Genomic DNA, 25834 nt, shown 5'->3' on the forward strand with positions numbered 1-25834 from the left:
CCAACCATGTAACTAATGTTAATACATGTTAAGTCATTCAGGTGTTACGTATCATACAATAGCGATGGGGATTTTCTCTTACTAAACTCAAAGACATTACCAAATTCATAAACCATCAGTAGATGTACATTCTCTAGCCCAGATACTTGATCGAATTAGTAATTGAAAAAGACAAGACTTTAATTGACAGAAACAATATACATATTTGAAAACACGAAATACAACACTTACAATTAAAAGAAAACTAGTTGACAGAAACAATATATATATTTGAAAACACGAAAAACAACACTTACAATTAAAAAAAAACTAGTTGAAAGAAACAATATATATATTTGAAAACACGAAATACAACACTTACAATTAAAAAAACAAAAGGTTTTAATTCAGGTGCTCTGGAAGGGTGCTATTTTCTTAAATTATCAATTTTATGCATAATTTCAGTCTTTCACAAAGCTGAGTTGGTGTTGTTCAATTCAAATACCACACATAAGGTAACAACACGATATCTTTTATAATGTGTAAATCTGATTTGTCTTTTATCTAATGAATAATGTAACCTATGCAATGATTTCTAGAACTTTTAGAATTTAGAAAAAATAAACTTATATTAGTTTTAAACATTGTACTGTGTCATGGTTTAAAAGGAAGCGTCATTGTCTAAATGGAAGGAGAAGATGCAAAGGGCTAATCAAGAATCATAAAAGACAAAGGACGAAAATACACACAACAGTCCACAAAACACTATGTAGAAAACTAAGCATTGAACAACACGTACCCCCTTTAACACCGATGGTGAACTCAAAAAGGGTCATCAGTTCCCGATCCACTAGTGACGCTACTGTTAAAATACGTTGACAAGTCAAATCAGATGATAACGCATCATACAAAAGTGGATTGGTACATGTAAATATACATGCCTTATATCACAAAACACATAGATTTCTCTACATCCGTGAGATTTACAAATGGGGAGTGAACCAAGGAAAGTGATAAGGGTAAAATACAGGATCTTGTGAAATTGTATTGCAAAAAGTGCAATTGTTGTCTTGGAAGCCGATATCAAAGCTAGCACTGGTGATGATTGGTGATACTGATCCACAAGAACCAGGTAAAATGATGATGGGAATAATATTCAACATCTATTGGAGGGATGAGACAAACAACTTTAATGATGGTAATTAATAAACGACGGGTGTTTCTAGTGGAACAGGATCTTCGTACTCTTTCCGGAGCATCTGCGATCAACCCCAGTTTATGGTGGGTTTTGTGTTGCTTAATCTTAAGTGTCCTATGAAGGGCTTTGTGAACTTGTTTGTCTATTCGTCGTCTTTCGTTTTTTGCCATGGGGTTGTCAGTTTCTATCGACATATGAGTTTTGAATGTCCCCTTGGTATACTCCGCCTGTTTTGGGGTACTCATTTGATCATTGCATCAACCCCTGACTTAATAATTTACCAGTAATGCATAGGTTACGTTCATTGAAGTTCACAACGTCACTACAGACACGGGCATAGCGAACGAGTTGTGATATATAAACACCATAAGAGGGTGCCAAAGGAACATCATCGTCAAAAAAAAGGAAAATTAACAATAGGGAACGAAAAATCGTCCCTGTTGTCGTAATTTTGTGTGTAGAGTTTCCTGTGTAAATCTGAATTATTTAAATCTAGAAAAGGACAGTTATTATCATGTATATTTGATTTATATAAAGTAAGTCCATTGAGGTAAATATATCACCAAGATAACGGTAAGTGTTGTTGAATTTATCAATTAAATGGAATTTAGACGGGTCTTTACTGAGTTTGGGCAAAAACTGTGACTCATAACAGTACAAGAACAAATCTGCTATTAAAGGGGCGCAATTGGTGCCCATATGAATACCTTCAACCTGTCGATAAACTTTATTCCCGAAATGTAAATAAATGTTGTCAAGGAGAAAATTAACAGCTTCAATCATCTCATCACATCTCCAGTTCGTATATCTAGCATATTTACCTTTCTCATTAGAGAAAAAGGCTTTAAGTGAAGTGAAGCAAATATATTGGTAATCAAATTTTTCAAACGACCATTTAATTAAATAGAACTTTTGTTGGATAAGATTGTGTGGAAGTGTAGTGTAAAGAGTGAAAAGTTAAAACTGTCAACAGAATCAAGAGGACAACCAAAAGCACTTAATTTATCTAAAATATCCAAAGAATGTTTTACACTCCAAGTATAGTTAATTCCACTATTCTCATATGTTTTATGAAAAAAGTTAATGAAAAGTTCTTTGATAGTAGTTAAGGAACTAGTTAAAAGCACTGAAAGATTAGTTGTAGAACACTTACTAGAGGCCGAGATGAAACGATATTTTACAGGTTTTTTGTGTAGTTTAGGTAACCAATACATAGTAGGGACCTTCAAATGTTCTGAAGAGGCCTTAAGTTGTGATGTGGTTATGATATGATTGTTTACTATATAACTCTCAGTGGAGCGCACGGACCTGAATGTAGAAGAATTGATAATTTCATTCTCAAGAATTTCCGTGTAGTATTTACGTCATACCATCACCACATTGTTGGCTGCTTTGTCGGCTGGTACAAACACAAACCGCTTTGCGAGTACTTGAAGTTTGTTTCTTTTACTAGAAATAGGCGTATTATGTACTCTTTTATTTATTTTTCAAAATGTGATTTTCGAATATCAACAACATTCATACATTTATTTGATTAAGAATCGAGATTTTTTATCAGATTTTTCCCGTTTACACCAAATTTTACAATACGATAAAAGAGCGTCTTTTATTACCCGACGAAACTGTTCCAATCCATCTTAGATGGAGAACGATGTTTTGGTCCTTTGAACTTTTTTGTATACCTCTCAGTCTTGAACGATTAATAACATGGCCATAGGGATCATACTTAAAATTCGACAATTGACAGTCTCGTGTTTGGGCAGTATTATTTTCTACACTGACGTCTGATGTTACTGACGTATAATTTAAAAAAAAAACTTCTGCTGGTTTTTTGAATGTATATGAAATAATAGGTGGTTCTGTGTAATCAAAATAGGAAGGTACAAAGTTTTGAATGGTAGAGTCATTAAATATACTAGATAAGTTGATAAAATCAGTATTTCTGTTAATATATCTAATTTTCAGAAAATGCCTTTTTTATGATCTTCAGGTTTATCGATACGCATGAACAGCCTATTGTCTCATTGGCAATCATACCACATCTTCTCATTCTTATATGGTCATAACAAGCTGTAATTATACGCCTTCATTCATAGATTGTCTGAAAAACGAGATTGTGTCACACTTCTTGAAAATATCATGTAATTTATTAATTATATTTGACCCAGTTGACATAATAATTGTTGCCTACCATTGTTTTTAAATATAGATAGGAGATCGTTGTGTATGATTTATACGATGTTTAATTCGTTGATTTCGATTGATACGTTTGCCACGAGACCTATTATATTACCCTATATAAAAGAGATATGACCCGGAATGCGAGCTAGAGGACAATGCATTTAGATTTTGAAGCTTTATTTAGGAACTTATTTATAATTGCTGGCCAAAATCATGGGAACTACGTTCCCATTCGCAAAAATACCATCGCTGACTAAACCATCCTCAGGTAAAATGTTGACAACAAGTCTGAGGCCAATGGTTATATCGAACAGAAAACCACGTACAACATGGTTTAAATCTAACCATAAACCATTGTTGAATAGACGAAGTGAGAAACGTTTACGTTTGATAATTCAGACATTTGGAAACTATTTAGCACAACTTCCATATGGACATTCAATTAATTAGAAAACAAAAAAGGCACGTAAACTTCTTTGTTTACTTCCTACGGTGTTTTTATCCTTCAACAGGAATTTCGGTACCACACATTACTCGGAAAAAATCTTCACTAAATTCTTTCTTAAATACAAAGACGTTTTGAAGTTAGGATGTACCTGTAAAAATGTTATTACAAACGGATGAGAACAAATTAGAAATTATTTTACATGTAATAGGTATGTCGACCCGGAAAACGGGCCCGTCGTTTCTGGAAAAAAAGATGTATCAGAAATACCTTTATAATTTGAGATAAGTTAAAAGTTTGAAAATATTGTCCATGCAGTGCTGTGAAGAATAACAAGTTTGTTTAGAATAAAAATTTTGTGACGTAGCATTAATGGCATCATACATGTTACACATGGCAAATCTACCACAATAAATTTTCCAAATTCCCCCAACACGCTCCAGCGACGACTACGATGTTGTCGAGTTAAGAGATCATACATGGTAAATCTACCAGAATACATTTTCTAAATTCTCCCAACACGCTCCAGCGACGACTTCGATGTTGTAGGGTTAGGAGAATTTAAGTAACGTAGAGTTGTGTTTTAAATATTATAGCATATTATGTCTTTCACAGGTTCTTTTAGCTTTCAGGTTATGGTAATATTTACATATTTAAGTACCACATTTTAACATAGTTGAAAAAGCAACCTTTAATTTCTTGTACCAACACGTCTTAGGAATACACCAGCTTAATTTCTCTGAACTAGTTCATTCGGAAGATATTCAGTAACCTTATAATATTCTATTTTTAGTAGTATAGTTCTGACGTAAATTTAAATCTTTAAAAGTATATAAATACAGGTAAAATTATGTTCAGCATATAGTTTAATCGACTGACAGATTTGATACAAAAGGTATGATTTTTCAAGATTTTTATCTTTGCATGATTTACTTTTCGTTAGAAGAGTATGAAAATATGTACACCTAATTTTTAATAATATACGATTTTATAAACTTTAATTTCAGTTGATAAATTATTTTTTTATATATATGACAAAGGAGTATTCTTTGAATCTTCCCGATTTTAGAAAATCGTCGTTTGATATTGCGTATTGGAAAGGAGGAAGGGGAAGGGGGTGTACGTAACTCTTTGAAAACCTGTCATTGTAGGCACCTTCAATATACATGATAAAATTCCTGATACAAAAAGTTTGATAAATAGCATGTTCGTGCAAACTCGCCCAATTCCAAGCACGATATCAAAAGGTCGTCCACAAATTAAAAAAAAAAACTTAGCACAAATCTAGCATCAATAGCAAATTCATAAATGACTTAAACATGTTAAACATTAAGATATAACAAAAGACAAATACCGTTTTTAATCTCGATTAGTGGAATTTCCAACAAATACCGGTTGTAATAGATAGTTAAAAAACACATTTCAATACAAACTGTAATAATGCATACTGTACAAGGGATGATTGCTTGCATGAGGCAAGCTGGATATGTACTTAACCTGCTGATATTGAGTTGTGTTGTCCTAACTCTATATATATATATATATAAACACTCACTATTCCCTTTTGGAATTTCAGCTACAAAATGGCCAACCCTGGAGGACCAATAGAAATTTGTTTCTCCTTTGATGCGACTTGTTCTATGTATAAATATATTGACGAAGTTAAGGGAAAAGTCCAAGACTTAATACAACGTCTGCAAGCAGACATTCCTGGAATCAGAATAGCAGTGTTTGCGCATGGCGATTATAGCTCTTCCACCTATGTCACAAAACACATCGATTTCACTACAGACGTAGCAGAATTGTGTAACTGGGTAAAGAATATTAAAGAGAGCAGAGGAGGAGACTGGGACGAATGCTATGAACTCGTGTTGCAAGAAGTTCAGTCGTTGTCATGGACACCAGGATCAAAGCGAGCATTGGTTGTGATTGGGGATGCCGATCCCCATGAACCGGGATATAGGTGTGGCGGGAAAACTTATAACATAGACTGGCGGGCCGAAACGTATAAACTTTTAATGATGGTAAGTTAATAATGAATTTTGATATTGGAATCCTTTATCCTCTAAACTTATTTATATTGCTTTTTGAAGAACTTCCTGACTTCTAGATATCATTTCATATTATCAAGTTTGATATAAAAGTAAAATTATGAGAAAACTAATAATAGGTTGCAAAATAAGATAAAAATGAAACTGTTTAATTCCAAATAACCTGAGTTTATTAACTTTATACAATTTTTCCAGAATGTTACAATCTACGGAATTAAATGTGGGGATGCTGATTCATCGAAAGACTTTTTCAACAAGATCGCCAAGGCAACTGACGGAAAATTCCTTACATTAAATGACTTTACTAACATTTTTGATCTTATGATGGCTATATGTTACAGAGAACACGATGAAACTCTATTGCAGGTAATAGTAATGTTATTTTTACAGTGGTAAATAAATAATAATACAAATATTTTCTGCAATCAACAAAAATTGGAGAAATCATATTTTATGAAACGTTTCATTAGTAAAGCACATGGATGAATTGCTATAAACAAAAACGCTATACACATAGTAATTCTACATTTCTAGGACATAAACCCATAATGTTATGCTAATACTTCACTATAGTTTAACATGTTTTATCTTAAATCCAGAATTATGAAACAGAAGTAAGAGCCAGAGGTACAACGGTTCACAAAGATTTAGAAGCATTATTTGGCAATCTACGACATACCGAAACAGAAGACATGGAAACAACCCCATCAACACCAGCTCCCTTTGTAAAAATACCATCACTGACAAAACCATCATCAGTTAAAATACTGAAAACAAGTACTAATCCAACAGTAAAACCAAGCAGCAGTTCAAGAACAACACGGTTTAGATCTAAACACGAACGAATGATGAATAGAAGAAACGAAGAACGCCTCGAAAAGTACAAGGTACATATATATACATTTTGAACATTTTAAAATTGTTTAAAAAATTAGTAAAAGGATATTTGGATTATACATCTTTTAGACAGAAACGCAACGACACACACAAACCAAATGACTTCAAGCAGATAGAGTTCAACATTATTGTCTTCGTTTCAATTATAGGCTTCCTTTTTTGTACTTATCTTCTTTTTCTTGTTTTTTTAAATTTTTGTTCCCTTCTGATTTTTTACCTTTCGTTGATATTATTTGTTGCATATAGTTAAAGAATACCATTCCATGGACGTTCAAACGAATTGGTCATTATATAGTTTAACACAATGTTTCCTTTCTTCTTTTTTTCAGCTAAAAAATCTGCCGAAACTGAAAAGAGAAAACGTTACAGAGACAAATTTTATGCTCAATGATGCCCCATGGTCAAGATGGCAATTAGCAATCACACCCGAATTTCCAGAAGGAGCAGAATCTCATTTATGGAAAAAACGTAGAGGCGACTTGACAGGATATCGTAAAACAGAAATATGTAATGGACAATATCAGAAACCAGCACTGTATGAATTCGCAGTTCAAACGCATGAACATTGTAAACGATATGTTGTATACTGTAAGTGTAACAAGGGGTTCACTTTGGATAAAGGATCATGGGAATCTAGACTATTACATAAAACAGACGTTAAAAATGAGGTAGAGGATGTTTTAAAGAAAGGTTGTCGTATATTTGTTAGACATTTTCCATTGAGAAAAACATCTGCGACAACGAACAAGATGGCCGATCTTGGGCACTATGACTACGCATGGAGATGTCAAAGAAGTGAGAGAGTATCCCCACGTCAACTACAAGTACTAAATTAGAGAACTAGTTTATATTTAGACAAGAAGGAATATATTTTTACGTTTTTAATATTTATGTAAGGAATATAATTGCATGAGTTGTTATAACGGTATACTTTGTATCTGTTATTCTTATGAATATTTATCAACAAATGAAAAAATAAATATGCTAGTTTTTACAATGACAAGTTGTATGAATATCTTTCAGTTTGTTCACGTTCAATAGAAGTTATTCAATTTAAATATGAAACATAAGCACACACACACAAAATATCCTTTTCCTTTAGACACTTTAAATATATTCGTCATTTGATTAACCATGTTAACAGCTCATGTCACCAAACCAATAATTTCTTGAACTTCTAACATTTGGAAAAATAACTTATAATAGTTAAACATTGTACTGCCTTTTTATCTAAAAGGATAGAAAAAATACCAAGAGGATCATGGTCAAGAAACATAAATCGAAAAAGAACACAAAACACTATAAAGAAAACTAAAGATTGCGGAGCCGTGCCCTAACAAATACCGCGTGTGAACTCAGTCATGTTATGTGCCTGGTCCCTGGTGGATAGTTGTTTCATTGGCAAGCATACCACATCTTCTTATTTTTATATAAGGTTCTCTGGAAGGTTCAGCAGTTCCTACTCCACTTGTTACACCAACCATGTAACTAATGTTAATACATGTTAAGTCATTCAGGTGTTACGTATCATACAATAGCGATGGGGATTTTCTCTTACAAAACTCAAAGACATTACCAAATTCATAAACCATCAGTAGATGTACATTCTCTAGCCCAGATACTTAATCGAATTAGTAATTTAAAAAAACAAGACTTTAGTTGACAGAAACAATATACATATTTGAAAACACGAAATACAACACTTACAATTAAAAAAAACTAGTTGACAGAAACAATATATATATTTGAAAACACGAAATACAACACTTACAATTAAAAAAGAAAATAGTTAAAAGAAACAATATATATATTTGAAACACGAAATACAACACTTACAATTAAAAAAAAACTAGTTGACAGAAACAATATATATATTTGAAAACACGAAATACAACACTTACAATTAAAAAAAAAACTAGTTGAAAGAAACAATATATATATTTGAAAACACGAAATACAACACTTACAATTAGAAAAAAAAACTAGTTGACAGAAACAATATGTATATTTGAAAACACGAAATGCAACACTTACAATTAAAAAAAGAAAAGGTTTTAATTCAGGTGCTCTGGAAGGGTGCTATTTTCTTAAATTTCAATTTTATGCATAATTTCCGTCTTTCACAAAGCTGAGTTGGTGTTGTTCAATTCAAATACCACACATAGGGTAACAACACGATATCCTTTTCTTTTATAATCTGTAAATCTGTTTTGTCTAATGAATAATGTCACCTATGCAATGATTTCTAGAACTTTTAGAATTTGGAAAAAATAAACTTATATTAGTTTTAAACATTGTACTGTATCATGGTTTAAAAGGAAGTGTCATTGTCTAAATGGAAGGAGAAGATGCAAAGGGCTAATCAAGAATCATAAAAGACAAAGGACGAAAATACACACAACAGTCCACAAAACACTATGTAGAAAACAACCATTGAACAACACGTACCCCCTTTAACACCGATGGTGAACTCAGGTGCTTCAAAAAGGGTCATCAGTTCCCGATCCACTAGTGACGCTACTGTTAAAATACGTTGACAAGTCAAATCAGATGATAACACATCATACAAAAGTGGATTGGTAAATATACATGCCTTATTTCACAAAACACATAGATATCTCTACAACCGTGACAGAGATTTACAAATGGGGAGTGAACCAAGGAAAGTGATAAGGGTAAAATACAGGATCTTGTGAATTTGTATTGCAAAAAGTGCAATTGTTGTCTTGGAAGCCGATATCAAAGCTAGCACTGGTGATGATTGGTGATACTGATCCACACGAACCAGGTAAAATGATGATGGGAATAATATTCATCATCTATTGCAGGGATGAGGCAAACAACTTTAATGATGGTAATTAATAAACGACGGGTGTTTCTAGTGGAACAGGATCTTCATACTCTTTCCGGAGCATCTGCGATCAACCCCAGTTTATGGCGGGTTTTGTGTTGCTTAATCTTACGTGTCCTATGAAGTGCTTTGTGAATTTGTGAACTTGTTTGTCTATTCGTTGTCTTTCGTTTTTTGCCATGGGGTTGTCAGTTTCTCTCGACATATGAGTTTTGAATGTCCCCTTGGTATATTCCGCCTTTTTTTTTGATACTCGTTTGATTATTGCATCAACCCCTGACTTAATAATTTACCAGTAATGTATAGGTTACGTTCATTGAAGTCCAAAACGTCACTACACACACGGGCATAGCGAACGAGTTGTGATATATAAACACCATAAGAGGGTGCCAAAGGAACATCACCGTCCAAAAAAGGAAAATTAACAATAGGGAACGAAAAATCGTCCCTGTTGTCGTAATTTTGTGTGTAGAGTTTCCTGTGTAAATCTGAAATATTTAAATCTAGAAAAGGACAGTTATTATCATGTATATTTGATTTATTTAAAGTACGTCCATTGATGTAAATATATCACCAAGATAACGGTAAGTGTTGTTGGATTTATCAACTAAATGGAATTCTGACGGGTCTTTACTTAGTTTGGACAATAACTGGGATTCATAATAACACAAGAACAAGTCTGCTATTAAAGGGGCACAATTGGTGCCCATATGAATACCTACAACCTTTCGATAAACTTTATTCCCGAAACGTACATAAATGTTGTCACTGAGAAAATTAACAGCTTCAATCATCTCATCACATCTTCAGTAGGTATATCTAGCATATTTACTTTTCTCATTAGAGAAGAAGGCTTTAACTGAAGTGAAGCAAATATATTTGTAATCTAATTTTTCAAACGACCATTTAACTAAATAGGAAAACTTTTGTTGGTTAAGACTGTGTGGAAGTGTAGTATAAAGAGTGAAAAGTTAAAACTGTCAACAGAATCAAGAGGACAACCAAAAGCACTTAATTTATCTAAAACATCCAAAGAATGTTTTACACGTCAAATGATAGTTCATTCCACTATTCTCATATGTTTTATGACAAAAGTTAATGAAAAGTTCTTTGATAGTAGTTAAGGAACTAGTTAAAAGCACTGAAAGATTAGTTGTAGAACACTTACTAGAGGCCGAGATGAAACGATATTTTACAGGTTTTTTTGTGTAGTTTAGGTAACCAATACATAGTAGGGACCTTCAAATGTTCAGAAGAGGCCTTAGCTGTGATGTGGTTATGATATGATTGTTTACTATATAACTCTCAGTGGAGCGCACGGACCTGAATGTAGAAGAATTGATAATTTCATTCTAAAGAATTTCCGTGTAGTATTTACGTCATACCTTCACCACATTGTTGGCTGGTACAAACACAAACCGGTACAAACACAAACCGCTTTGCGAGTACTTGAAGTTTGTTTCTTTTACTAGAAATAGGCGTATTATGTACTCTTATTTATTTTTCAAAATATGATATTCGAATATCAACAACATTCATACATTTATTTGATTAAGAATTGAGATTTTTTATCAGATTTTTCTCGTTTACACCAAATTTTTCAATACGATAAAAGAGCGTCTTTTATCATGACCCGACGAAACTGTTCCAATCTATCTTAGATGGAGAACGATGTTTTGGTCTTTTGAATTTTTTTTAAACCTCTCGGTCTTGAACGATAATGAGGTCCCCGTAATAACATGGCCATAGGGATCATATCTAAAAATCTAAAATTCGACAATTGACAGTCTCGTGTTAGAGGAGTATTATTTTCTACACTGACGTCTGATGTTAGATCATGTTACTGACGTATAATTTAAAAATAAAACTTCTGTTTTTTATGTATGTATATGAAATAATAGGTGGTTCTGTGTAATCAAAATAGAAAGGTACAAAGTTTTGAATGGTAGAGTCATTAAATAGACTAGATAAGTTAATAAAATCAGTATTTCTGTTAATATATTTAATTTTCAGAAAATGCCTTTTATGATCTTCAGATTTATCGATACGCGGGAACAGCCAATTGTCTCATTGGCAATCATACCACGTCTTCACATTCTTATATGGTCATAAAAAGCTGTAATTATACGCGTACATTCATAGAGTGGGCTGAAAAACGAGATTGTGTCACACTTCTTTTATCCTTCAACAGGAATTTCTTTACCACACATTACTCGGCAAATTCTTCACTAAATTCTTTCTTAGATACAAAGACGTTTTGAAGTTATGATGTACATGTTGTAATGTTATTACAAACGGGATCACATTCTAAATGTCACGGCAATGTGATTACAAACGGGATATCACATCCTAAACGTAACGGAAATGTTATCACAAACGGGATATATCATCCTAAATGTAACGGCAATGCCATAACAAATGGGATATGACATCTTAAATGTGACGGCAATGTTGTTACAAACGGGATATCGCATCCTAAATATAACGGCAGTATTGATACAAACGAGATATCACATCATACAGGTAACGGCAATGTTGTTACAAAAGGGATATCACATCCTAAATGTAACAGCAGTGCTATAACAAACGGGATATCGCATCCTAAATGTAACGGCAATGTTGTAACAAACACGATATCACATCATACAGGTAACGGCAGTATTGTTACAAACGGGATATTGCATCCTAAATGTAACGGCAGTATTGTAACAAACGGGATATCACATCCTAAATATAACGGAAATGTTGTTTCAAACAGGATATCACATCCTAAATGTAACGGCAATCTTGTTACAAACTGGATATCGCATCCTAAAAATTACGGCAATGTTATCACAAACGGGATATCACATCCTAAATTTAACGGCAATGTTGTTACAAACGGTTTATCACATCCTAAATGTAACGGCAGTATTGTAACAAACAGGATATCGCATCCTAAATGTTATGTCAATGTTGTTACAAACGGGATATCACATCCTATATGTAACAGAAATATTATTACGAACGGGATATTAAATCCTATATGTAACGGCAATGTTATTACAAACGGGATATCACATCCTATATGTTACGGCATTATTGTTACAAACGACATATCACATCATACAGGTAACGGCAATGTTGTTACAAAAGGGATATCACATCCTAAATGTAACAGCAGTATTGTTACAAACGGGATATCGCATCCTAAATGTAACGGCAATCTTGTTACAAATTGGATATCGCATCCTAAAAATTACGGCAATGTTATTACAAAGGGGATATATCATCCTAAATGTAACGGCAGTATTGTAACAAACGGGATATCGCATCTTAAATGTAATGGCAATGTTGTTACAAACGCGATATCACATCCTATATGTAACGGAAATATTATTAGAAACGGGATATCAAATCCTATATGTAACGGAAATATTATTACAAACGGGATTTCAAATCCTAAATGTAACGGCAATGTTATTGCAAACAAGATATCACATTCTATATGTAACGGAAATAATTTTAAAAAAGGGATATCACATCCTAAATGTAACGGCAATGTTATTACAAACGAGATATCAAATCCTAAATGTCGGCAATGTTGTTACAAACATGATGTCACATCCTAAATGTAATAGCAATATGGTTATGAAACTTGTTAATTCAGAATACACGCCGATAATCTGTATAAACAGTATCTTATTCAATATATTAAATCTTGCAATATAAGATCATACAGTGGGAAGAAATAGGATCCTGACACAAGCAACATTGCTGATTCTAATATGTCTTCAAAAATGATAACTTGAAAATAAAAATACAACATGCTCTGTGAAATTCAAAGTTAGTCACAAAAATAAATAAATAATATATAGTATACTTTATTTTTGGTTAAAATATACTATGTATGTACCAATACGAAACGTCATTGATAATGAACATACATATTGTGGTGACATGAAGGCAAACTTTGTAAAAGACAATGTTGAGGTCAAAATTACATATTGTTTCGTTCTTTGCCCATCGTAAGAAAAATACCAATCCCCGTAATCCCTTCAGTAGTGTTAAAATGTGATTTAAATTAGGTTTGCCGTGTACGATATGTATTTTAATTTTTTTGTCTGGAATATTGGAGCTAAAAAGTTATAAATAGCGTACTTGTTAAAATGAATGAATAGCGTGCAGCAGTGTTATTCATACTTCAAATAAAAATTAGCCAATGAATTAAGATATTATATACATATAAAATAAGGAGACGTGGTATGATTGCCAATGAGACAACTATCCGCGATTGCCAAATGACGAGCATTTAATGAACTATAAGTCACCGTACGACCTTCAACAATGAGCAAACCCCATCCCATATTGTCAGTTATTAAAGGTCCCTACATAACAAAATGAAACAATTCCCACAAAACCATATCAATATTGATTACAAAGCGATAAACAAAAAACAAATATAAAAGACTGCAAAGAACGACAACCACCGAAACTGCATGCTTCTGAATTGGGACAACCAGTAAGAGAATGATGCGGTATTGACAATATTAAGATCATTGGTACAATGAATTGAATATTGCAGTCTTAGTGTTTCGACCTATACATTTGTGTTCATGCGGATAAGTACAGACTCAGGTGCACGGCTTGTTATTGGTGTTTGGTCGTTGTTATTAAACATATCATCATCGTCCGTATCTGTCTCTGGATCCGGTTTCGGGTCCACCTTAAAACATACAAACAAAACAAAATTAACATCACAGTGATAAAAATTCCAATTTCATTGAAAGAAAGATTATCTAGTAAAGTACCTGCAATTAAGTGTTACGAGCTTATTGCATGAAACAAATTCACAAATATGCTTCTTTTTTATATATGAAGAAAAAGAGATCATACTTCCACGCTATTTCGGTCTCTGGTGGATAGTTGTCAAATTGGCAATCATACAACATCCCTTTATTTTTATATGAAGACAACCGAGATGCTGAATACACATCAATGAGAAATCCAACAACACAATTTAAGAGAATCCTAGAAGTCAACGCTCGGTCATCAGTAATAGAGAAGTGTCTATTGCAAGTGTTCATTTAGACGTTCTGGTCAGGTATATCCAAAAACAAATTATTTTTTCATATTTGCAGATTTGATTTGTTTTGAATAAAATATAATCCTAATATGTATAAGACCTACTTAAACATTCAGTGAGAATTGGGTTGACTATGATATCCGACTACTGTTCCTGTTATTATTATTATTTTACAAGAGGAAATGACACGAGGTGACAAAAGAAAAGTAATTACTTAGGGAATGTTTAACGACATTAACTACTAACGAGGGTCTCGCGTGGCTCATACAACTAATCGCAATACATACAAATCTTTCTATAATTACAACATCAAGCGAGAATTGTCTTGAATATGATGTCCGACTATTACTAAAATGGTCACCATTGCTATAGAAACAGATGAAAAGTTAACCATTGAACCCTACGAGAAAAACCTGAAAGTAGCATTTACTCGCTTAACATGGTAGGTGAAACTTTAATGGTATGTTCCCTGTCATGTGCCAATGTGGCATTTGTCTTTGGAATTTTGGAAATGGTCGCCGTAACCATGGAAACAGCAAAAATGTCAAAATATTTCAAAATGCTCCAAACTTAATGAAACTTATGAGGTAATGAAGTACTCGCGCTGTCTACTCATATAACTTATAGCTTTAAAAGGTACTTTTTATATACATCATTGCCTATAAACACATACAGAGAAAAAAAACACTGATCTTGTTAACGGGTAAATATCAGTAGAAATCTGAACATATCTCACCTTCGTATGTTTGTCTTTATATCGCTTCCATAACTTAAAAGCTAGCAATGCCAAAGCCACAAGAACAATTATTGCGACAACGACTCCTATTATAGTACCGATACCCCCACTGTTACCTGCAAAATACATGTAGCTGTAATTATAAGATATACATACAATACCTGTTATTGCAAAATTAGTATAATAAATTCTATCCGTAGCAAAATGTGAATTTTCCACTTAATTAAGACATTCTACGTTTATTTTAATTTGGTAAGCGGCTTTTACCCTTTTAAAACTGAAGTGAAGTGAAATCATTGTATTCCTTCCTTCCCACACGCATAATGAATTCGCCGCTTAGTTTATATTTTACAATTAGACCCCATTATTTTCCAATATCGTAACTTTGAGATACTTTTTAGAAAGGATATACATGTAGAGAAAAGTGTTGTGTATTTCTATAGCCAAGGTTAGTTTTATAACTTACCACTCTCGGCGGCGCTATCCCTTCTGTCTTTTTCAGGTAGGATAAATTCTGTGACGTTCTCCGATATAATTGTAAAATTATCATTGCAGCCATATGTAGCGTTCTCCTTACCACAGGTTAAAGTTAACGTATCAGTACCGTCAATCGCTGAAAATTATAAAAACATTTTTGTTTGTAAAATATACTAATTAAAAATAGATATTTTGAACAGTTTTGCTCTAATTGGTAATTCGTGGATTTCATAAAAAAATATATTGCAATGTTTTTTTTAAAGTTTCTAATGAAGACTCTTAGTCATAGTTTTGTTTGACAAGACTTCAATAGTCCCATAAACAAGTTATCAATAAGTCCATATAAACCTTCAGACATATTTGTATCCCGTAATAATGATTATAGAAGTGTGCTATTAAGTTCGATGCTAGGAGCTGTTTAGCTCATGGTCGAAGACCTCCGAGCAGCTGTCGAAACGTTATACAAAGTTATGATGAAGAGCAATAAAAGGACTGTTCTGTGATATCCTTTTCCTAGTAGGTGCTTGGGTTGTCTCATTTACACCTGTTTTACAACAAAATATTTTTGAAAATTTAATTTTATTCCTAGTTTAACATAAGTTCGTGTTGTCTAACTTTAAGGTTGTTTGTTGCACATGTTTATAGCTTTGTTGCTATTTGTGTTCTGGCTTTACTTTTATACATCTCCGTCCTGTTTAATCTTTTGATTTTTTTCTTCTCTTTGTAATACAATTACTTTGAAGTTTACTCTTTTAACATACTTGTTGGTTATTAAATGTCCCTGAAGACTTAAACTTTACTTTTAACCCATATCCAACAGAAGCACGATCATGACAGTAATTTCATAAAACAAATCTTAATAATATTGAGAATGGAAATGGGGAATGTGTCAAAGAGACAACAACCTGACCAAAGAGCATAAAACAGTCCAAGGCCACCAATGGGTCTTCAACACAGCGAGAAAATCCCGCACCCGGAGGCGGGCTTCAGCTGGCCCCTAAACAAAAGTGTGTACTAGTTCAGTGAAAGTGGAAGTCACACTAAACTCCGAAACATATAAATGAACTAAAATAAAAAAAAACGTACAAGACTTATTCTCTGTGAGCGCTAACAAAAGCCAGAGGTTCCTGACATGAGACAGGCGCAAAAATGCGGCGGGGTTAAACATGTTTTGTGAGATCTCAACCCTCCCCTATACCTCTAGCCAATGTAGAATAAACAAACACACAGCAATACGCACAGTAAAACTTAATTTGTTTTGTTTTGTTTGTATGTAAAAAAAGGAGATGTGGTATGATTGCCAATGAGACAACTATCCAACCAAGTTCAAATGAATTGGATGTAAGCAATTATAGGCAACCGTACAGCCTTCAACAATGAGAAAAACTCACACAGTATAGTCGGCTATAAAAATATAAAACAATTCAATTGAGAAAGCTAACGGCCTAATTTATAAAAGAAAAAATTTACGAAAAACAAATATGACAGACATGAACTAACGACAACCACTGAACTACAGGCTCCTGATTTGGCACCTAAATAATGTGGCGGGGTCAAACATGTCTGTAAACGCTCAACCATCCCCTAACCTGGTACAGTGGTGTTACAACATAAGAACAAAAACTCTAAGAATCAGTTGAAAATGGCCTAACTCATCAGATCGATATAGTTGTTTTACCTTGTATTTCGTTTTTTGTTTGCTTTTTGTTACGTTTTTGTCTAGGTTTTTGTTTATTTTTCTGTAGGTTTGTTTTAAGTTTTTTATTTTTATCTTTTCCTTCAACCCCCCCCCCCCCCTCCCCCCCCCCCCCCAAAAAAAAACCAAAATAAAAAAAACACCTTTATTTGCATTGAACAACATTGGGTATAAGTAATATCGACAAAATACAAACTATAACGGGTTAAAAAAAACATAAACAAATTTATATAATACCTTCTTTGATTGATATAAAAACCTGTTTTAATATTTCTATAAAATTATGCTTACATAGATACAAGCTTTGATCCTTGCACATTAGTACGTGTTAAGGGATACCGGTTAATAGAAAACTATTATCTCCATACAACTGTGTCAAATGAGCCAAGATATTCTTATCAAAGCAAGTAGAACATTTTTAAACGGAATCAATATTAGAACTGATTCAATGTATTATTTTTAAAACAGTCGAATATGAAATGACGTTACGCAAAAATTCATTATTTTACCTTGTACTTGAATCCAAAAATACCCATTTGACACTTCCAAACTGTTATCAAGCCGGAGTTTTATGCGATTAGTTGTACTTATATAAGCCGTTCGTTTCTCAAACGCATTTTGATCATCACACGCAATGTCGAATTCTGATTCATCATCTTGTATGTGTAGTCTTTGAGCACAGTCACCAGTGGTAGAATTCATTTTAAATCGGACGTCAAAAGCAATTAATTGTATTTGAGAACTTCTGCTTGATGTTATTGAACAGGAACATCCAGATGTTAAAGAACAGTCATTCATAGCGTTTGGATACTCTCCATTCCATATGTATAATGAAGTCCCAGACGCATTACAAGAACACATGCTACAAATTTCTATCTCTGAAAAAAAATAAAAAGTTTATCTATAATACAACGAACACCGCTGAATAACAAGTTTATCTATAATGCAACGAAAACCGCTGAATAACAAGTTTATCTATACTACAACGAACACCGCTGAATAACAAGTTTATCTATACTGCAACGAAAACCGCTGAGTAACAAGATAATCTATAATGCAACGAACACCGCTGAACAACAAGTTTATCTATAATGCAAAGAACACCGCTGAATAACAAGTTTATCTATAATGCAACGAACACCGCTGAACAACAAGTTTATCTATAATGCAACGAACACCGCTGAATAACAAGTTTATCTATAATGCAACGAACACCGCTGAATAACAAGTTTAGCTATAAGGCAACTTACATCTCAAAACATTCGTAGTGCAGTCGTGGCCAAAACTAGTCGTAGTAGAAGCGTAGGAAGGTCGTAGTAAGGACGTAGTAAGATCGGGTTGGGTGTAGAAGCATCATATTGGAAAATGTGGTGCGATCGGGAAGCCAATTAATTGAAAAGATTTCGCTGCGACCTTACTACGATTTCAGTGCGACTATCCCGATTTCACTACGTCTTTATAACGCTTCTACTACGATATTGATACGCTTATACTACGATGAGGAAGACAACGCGCTTGTACTACGATACTACTACGTCCCAAACATGATAATTGCACGACCTCCATTGATATAAAAAACAGATGCAATAACTTCTAACTGTAGCTCAACCAAGGACACACATGAGCAAAACCTACTTCTACAATCTTTAATTCAGCTGCACTGTATCGATTTGGCTGATCAGGCTACACATTTTTTGTTATAAGAATAGGAAAAGACATATACTAGACAGCATATGTCCTGTTGGGTGCGTCCTTGGCTTTCTGTTGAAAGAAGACTCCAGTTTGGGTATTACGGCCGACTTATGAAAGAATTAAGGATGGCGGATCAACAGTCATTCTTTAATTTTTTAAAGATGCCTACAGAAATGTTTAATGAACTTTTGAACAGAGAAAGAAGACAGACACCCGATTCAGAAAGGCACTAGATCCCGGTCTGCTATTACCTTTAAAGGCACTTAGCTTCTTTCGATAGGTATCCAACCCTTCAATACGATTTCAGAGTCGCGCGCAATACTATAAGTACTTTTATTACTGAGGTTTGCCAGGCAATTGTACAGGAACATAAAGATGAAGTCATACCCTGTCCAACAGAACCAAATGAATGTCGAGCTATTGCCAAAGAATTTTAGAGAAGGAACGCGCCACACGATCGGGGCGCACTCGATGGAAAGCATGTTGCTATTAGAAGCCGGGCCTAAAAGCGGATCATTGTTTCATAACTAAAAAGTTTTTTTTTCATTAGTGATCCTTGCCTTGGTGGGTGCAGACTACAAATTTTTATGGATAGATGTAGGATGATACGGTTCTATGTCGGACGCCCAGATTTCACCGCGTCATAATTAAAGGAGTGTTTGGAAGACTAAGACTATTGGATTTCTAGAGTCAGATCCCTTACCTAATGACGACCTAAACATGCCATACTTCATCTTGGGTGTCGACGCATTTGGGTTGAGAACTTATTTGATGAAGCCATATTATAGATCGTAGTGGGATCTTCATGGTCTTGTTCTAGTGTGACAAGGGCTTAACATAGAGATTATTTACAACTTTTCAATTCTTTCTAAAAAGCCAAATTAAAGTTTATTTTATGCATAAAAGTATATGTAGATCATTTCTAATAAAAACCTTTCTGGTTCAATAAACAGATAATTTTACATGGCTTTTTTTCAATATCACAACCGATGTGTTAGTATTTTGTTGATTTTGTAACATACATATTTGTATGAAAAATTGTTATTCAACATGTCGCTATACATGTATAATCATTAATAATTTACTTACTTACTTTAATCAGATTTTACCTGTATTTACTACCAAGTATATAAGAAAATTTTAATAATTTTAATGATCAATCTACTTCAAAATCAATAAGTGTAAATTTTCTTCAATTTCTGATTTAATGCTCAGCGAACAAGCTAGATAAAACCAAAGACAACATAGATTTTGAAGCCTAATCTAGCATACAAACAAAACACAGAAAATATATAATTGATTTTACAGGTACTTAATTTATATTCATAGGATACGTAACATAGTATTATATATATATCCTTGTATATGCATCTAAAGTAAAGTCATTCAATTGTATCATGTTAAATTCTCGTCATATAAAATTTGAACCGAAATGAATTTGAATTAGTGAATACAAGGTGAAAACAAATTCTTGTTATGATATTATTTAAACGATATATATTATTTTTGTCTGTTAAGTGTAAAACAAAAAATAATTTATGTCTCAACCAACAACAGATATGGCTACATTAGATAGCTTCCTGTAGTAACCAGAACATTTTGACTCGGCTTTCCAAGTTATTTTATACCGCTTTATGTCATTTTGAAAGTTAATGTTCCTTATGTTAGTATCTGGACGCGTTATTTATAATGTCTTTTACTTTTACGACATCACATCCTCGTCCATTAGTGTCTGATGGATAGTTGTCCCATTGGAAATCATATCACATCTCCTTATCTTTATTTTTATATGGTTTAGATAGACCGTTCGCTAACCTTCCAAAGTTATACGGACCGAACTTTTCAGTTTCGGTTTGGTATATATACGTTTTAAGATGACCATTCGGTCGATTAACGGCCACATTACCTCAGTGCATGCATCATTTTAAATATTGTCCATGCGTATCAAATATATATCCATGGCAACATACTTTCACGTAAAACAGAAATTTTTATTATACGCAGCCATATTACGCCTTAATTACAAACCATCATAATACCTTCAATGCAGTGATAGTTTAACTGCATATAATTTGTTTGTGGTAAAAACACTGATTGATTACACTCTTTTATGGTATCATTCCATCCGACAGCTTTCTGACAGGAAACACTTCCGCTACAGTCAGAGTAGATTGTAAGATCTCCATTTGGCCCATAGTAGCGCATCCCACAATCTTCTGTTGCATTGTAGTAAGCACAGCATCCTTCAGAAGCATTCCCGTTTGATGTCTGTATTTGTGGACACCTAGAATCTAACGTCTTAGCGTAGGAATACACATCATGGACATACATTACCTGGCCGGAGAAGCAGGATGGAAACAGAAAATTACTATGTGTGTTGCCGAAACACTCTTCTGATACGTTTGCGACGAGGGTAGATGTGCATATACCTGTTAAGTAATAGGTTTAAAAGAATATTTACTGTTATCTGACACTTGTTTATTGACATTTAAGTGTAAAAATTATAAGGGTTTATTTATTAGTTGAAATTAGACGTTGAACTAGCTTTCAGTAGCTGGGAGTACTCTTACATCGGACCTTTCAGTAGCTGGGACTTACATCGGACCTTTCAGTAGCTGGGAGTATTCTTACATCGGACCTTTCAGTAGCTGGGAGTATTCTTACATCGGACCTTTGTGTCGTTTGTCTCTTTGTTTGTTGGTTTTGGAGTTTATAGAGATCAAAAGGATACATCCCTTTCCAACAAATTCATACAATTTGTTCTTTGTTGTATTGTTACACCCCTGTACCTTGTTATGAAAGGTTTCAAACGCGAAAACCAACGGCCTAATTTATAACAAAACGAATTACGAAAAACAAATATGACAGGCGTGAACCAGCGACAACCACTAAACTACAGTGTCCTCAATTGGTACAGGCACATAAAGAATTTGACGGAGTTAAACATGTTTGTGAGCGCTCAAACCTCTTCTTACATCGGACAGTGGTGTATATGTTACAGCACAACAACATGAGAACAAACTATAAAAATTAGTAACAATTGACTAAACTCAAAAGATCAGCATGAGGCATATAAACAACTAACATAAAACAGTAGAAACAAAGCACCGAAATACTTACAGTTACTGAAGGCCAGTACAAATATAAAAAGATGTGGTATAATTGCCAACGAGAAAACTCTCCACAAGAGCCCAAATGACACAGAAATTAACAATTATAGGTCACCGTACGGCCTTCAACAATGAGCAAAACCCATACCGCATAGTCAGCTATCCAACGTCTCAAAATGACAAATCTTACTCACATGATCCTATCTAAATGATTTTTCATGTTTCCTGTGGTAAATCACGGACTTTACAATGGTGGATGCATCGTTTAGTGAACTTAGATCGAAGTACTTCTAGTTTAATATATACAGTGACTGCCAGATCTGAACTAGAAACTTCAACATCAGTCAAGAATAATATAGTGGAATAATCAATATTCTACGGAAATATCAAATGATATTATTAATTGAAGAGCTTTGGCCTTACATACATCTATTTCTCTGAATTGTAAGTTTATAAATTTAAAAATAATTCTTATGAATTAAATTTGTTTATTAATAAAATTTGTACGTACCAACAGAAACTAAGGCAATGATAATTAACACATCTGACATTTTCAGTAGATTCCATATACACCAATTGAAAACAGGAAGCAAAACGAAGTACATAAAGGTTCTTTGTGCTTTGTTTTGTACATAATGAACGACATATATCACATTACTCCAATAGCTCTAATCTTCACAGAGTTGATTTGTTCACTAGCATGTTGTATATATGATAAATAACGTTATATTTATACTTGTATACATAATATGACAGAAACTATGCATATCGTCATTTAAATTCAATCGACATATTAAGTTTATTTTCTATTTCAAATTCAACAGAAAAAGCTTATTTTATGACTTAAATGCATGCATGCATTTTACCTATTTTTTTATGAAATAAAACTGTACTAGACTTGTTGTTTTCGTGTTCAGTTTATTAATTTTATTCCTTCACTTATATGGGTCATTTTCAAAATTTTCAGTTCACTGATGCTAAGAAAATTATTTTTCAAGGAAAATGCAGTTGTAAGTGTTTTAATGAAAGTTTGTAGAATTTACGAGTCGGAGCATTATTCAGATCTATTTTGATAAAATTAAAATATATTTATGTCAGATATTTGCATAATTAATGGGCGTACAGTGTCTGGGTAACACATTTCAAATGACGTTCCCCTATTTTCTGATTGCCTTGCTATCTGCAAAAGGAACTATTTTAGAATGTTTATGATAACTCTAACGAAAAATTTCAGCTTCTTTATTATTATATGTAACATTTTTTCTACAAACTAAATTCAATCGTCGTGCATGAAATGGATGTCTATCCTGTAACTAGATCAAACGTTAAATTTGGTCTCCCTATGAATATGGAACTATGCAGTGATAATTTTAAAAGAACACAGCACGTTTTTTGCATAACAGTTTAGAGAAAAGAAAATTCAAGACATTTAGTGAAAAAAAAAAGTGAGTACCCTTTTGTCATGTCTATGCTGTTTATTTGTCAAATCTTGATGTTTTAATAAAATCGTTTTCTTACAATTTGATAATTTGGTATTGAACTGAAGGCAAATCATTGATAGAATTCTGTCAAGTCAAAAACTCAGTCAATAATAGTATTGACCAGGCCAGCATTAATACTGGTAAAAACTGGAAAATAGTGGGCAATTGAAATTTTATAAGACATTTCTATAACAAGAGTGCATACGCTGAAATGTCTTGCCTGCTTTACTGACCATGAAATATTTTCTTTTGAAATTTTTAATGATAAAGGTGAAATCAGAGGTTCCACTACATGCAAGTATCACAGAAACTTAACAATATGTTCAATGATCCATGACAATCAAATCAGGGTCAGTCAAATTATGCCAGACAGACATGTATACCTCATTCTATAATCATTCCAATGATCATACACCAACTATATAAGACATAAGATAACCTATTGCTTTAAGTATCCAAGAAAGACACCAAACCATGAAAAGTAAACACTAACCCCGGGACACTGACCAATGAAATTGAACCATGAAAATGAAGTCAAGGTCAGATGAACAATGCAAGACAGACCACTTGAGGGGTATTAACAAACGGGATGCTTATTAACATTGCCATCTGTTCTTGGACATGATTCCATTTTCAAATCGATTCTATATGTAATACTTTTTAAGAAAATGCAAATAAAAGAAATTGTCTCAAGGGGATATAACTCTCAAATGGGACGATGAAATCCTACGCAGAACCTCATCTGGTAATACTTCATGATGAGATCTACCTATTGTCCAAAAAAAGTTATGATATCTTCAAAAACAACGAAAAAGGAGGGGGGGGGGGGGGTATGTCGAAAAAAAAAACCAATAAAAGGGAGATAACTTCTAAACATGCTAAAGGGGATGATGTAATCCTACACAAGAGTCATCTGGTAATACTTCATGATGAGGTATATCGATGGTCCAAATTTGGTCTTGATAACTTCAATAGAAACGGGGGAGGGCATGTAAAACAAATGTTGGAAGAAAAAAAAAAGAAAGACCTTAATAAGCTATATCTAGAGCCGGCATAGTATACAAACAAGGACATAACATAGCTCTATGGAGCTCTTAACCAACATAAATTCAATCATTGACCAATAAAAAAAAATCTACAAAGTGTATGTTCATGACCTCCTCACATAAATGTCACATGTAGTGTCTGCTTGTAGTAAGAAAACCAGGACAGGACCGGTTCAAACAGAAAGATTTTGAAAGCAAAGAAAACTGAGCACCTTATAAGAGGGTCTGGATGGGGTTTCTTTATTTCTGTATTCTTTAATATTTTTTACATAGTCGGATCCAAGAGGCCCTGGGGGTCGGCCCCCCCCCCCCCCTTTTGTGGGAAAAAAATTGGTTGATTACATTGGGAATCACTGAAGCATGACTGGAGCGGCCCCCCGTTAAGTCAGTCAGAGGGCCCCCCTTATAAAATGTTCTGGATCCGCTACTGTTTTATACCATTTTTCACTATTCATTATTTTTTGCCTGTTATTCTCTTTTCTTTATATTTAAGCACCCCATTCGTCTCTATGCTTTATTTTGTTTACCTATTTTTCTCTATTCTTTTTATTATGATTTTTTCCCTTTATTATGCACATTTTGCCCATTATTCTCTATTCTGTAAACCTAATCCACCCCTCTTTAATATAGTCAGCATGACTTTATCAGATACTAAAATCAAGGCTAAAAATAAGGCGTAGGTACTTCGATTCATTCACGGAATCGGGACCCAGTGTCGGATCCAGAACTTTTCATAAGGGGGACCCGCTGACTGACCTAAGAGGGGGCCCGCTCCAGTCATGCTTCAGTGATTCCCTATATAATCAACCAAATTTTTCCCACAAAAGGGGGACACGCTCTTAGAAACGACCGTTGTTGCTACTTTCTAAAGACAACAATGGGACTGTAGTACCCCGGTAGGTATTTAGTCACACCATCTTAAGACGATC

The 25834-nt window shown here is 33.7% G+C and overlaps 3 protein-coding genes across 4 annotated transcripts in view; 1 reads left to right on the forward strand and 2 right to left on the reverse strand.

The window, feature by feature from the left end:
* The first annotated feature begins 4667 nt into the window (after nucleotides 1-4667).
* Nucleotides 4668-25834, forward strand: part of LOC127725975 (uncharacterized) — a 44119-nt gene continuing 22952 nt past the window's right edge. The window contains exons 1-3 of the mRNA XM_052233275.1: nucleotides 4668-4698; nucleotides 5380-5827; nucleotides 6050-6220. Of these exons, the coding sequence (XP_052089235.1) occupies nucleotides 5387-5827; nucleotides 6050-6220 (612 nt within the window). The 5' untranslated portion in view covers nucleotides 4668-4698; nucleotides 5380-5386. The remainder of the gene's footprint in view (nucleotides 4699-5379; nucleotides 5828-6049; nucleotides 6221-25834) is intronic.
* Nucleotides 13450-25834, reverse strand: part of LOC127725431 (uncharacterized) — a 103592-nt gene continuing 91207 nt past the window's right edge. Inside the window, exon 7 of one of the 2 annotated variants that reach the window (XR_007992999.1) lies at nucleotides 13450-14076. The gene's annotated coding sequence lies outside the window, so the exon portion shown is untranslated. Of the gene's footprint in view, nucleotides 14077-14114; nucleotides 14182-25834 lie in introns of those variants that run through there. The other variant, XM_052232386.1, reaches the window with a different exon arrangement.
* LOC127725430 (uncharacterized) lies at nucleotides 14163-22998 on the reverse strand. The gene is made up of 6 exons (XM_052232383.1): nucleotides 22890-22998; nucleotides 21308-21697; nucleotides 18086-18454; nucleotides 15870-16016; nucleotides 15404-15519; nucleotides 14163-14307 (listed from the first exon to the last, which is right to left on the reverse strand). Exons 1-6 carry the CDS (start codon nucleotides 22981-22983, stop codon nucleotides 14182-14184), a joined length of 1242 nt encoding a protein of 413 aa, XP_052088343.1. The 5' UTR covers nucleotides 22984-22998; the 3' UTR covers nucleotides 14163-14181.

This window comes from Mytilus californianus, unplaced genomic scaffold (assembly GCF_021869535.1).
Source record: "Mytilus californianus isolate M0D057914Y unplaced genomic scaffold, xbMytCali1.0.p SCAF_15, whole genome shotgun sequence".
Taxonomy (NCBI): Eukaryota; Metazoa; Mollusca; class Bivalvia; order Mytilida; family Mytilidae; genus Mytilus; species Mytilus californianus.

Bases quoted from the DNA above. Each gene is read 5' to 3' on its own strand.
- LOC127725430 (XM_052232383.1), bottom strand. From the start codon at position 22,983: ATGTACTTCGTTTTGCTTCCTGTTTTCAATTGGTGTATATGGAATCTA. The intron at 16,017-18,085 runs GTAAAATAATGA...TATAATTTTCAG, and splicing joins TTTTTGGATTCAAGTACAAG to CGATTGACGGTACTGATACG. The intron at 14,308-15,403 runs GTGAGATATGTT...GTATGTTTTAAG, and splicing joins ATAAAGACAAACATACGAAG to GTGGACCCGAAACCGGATCC.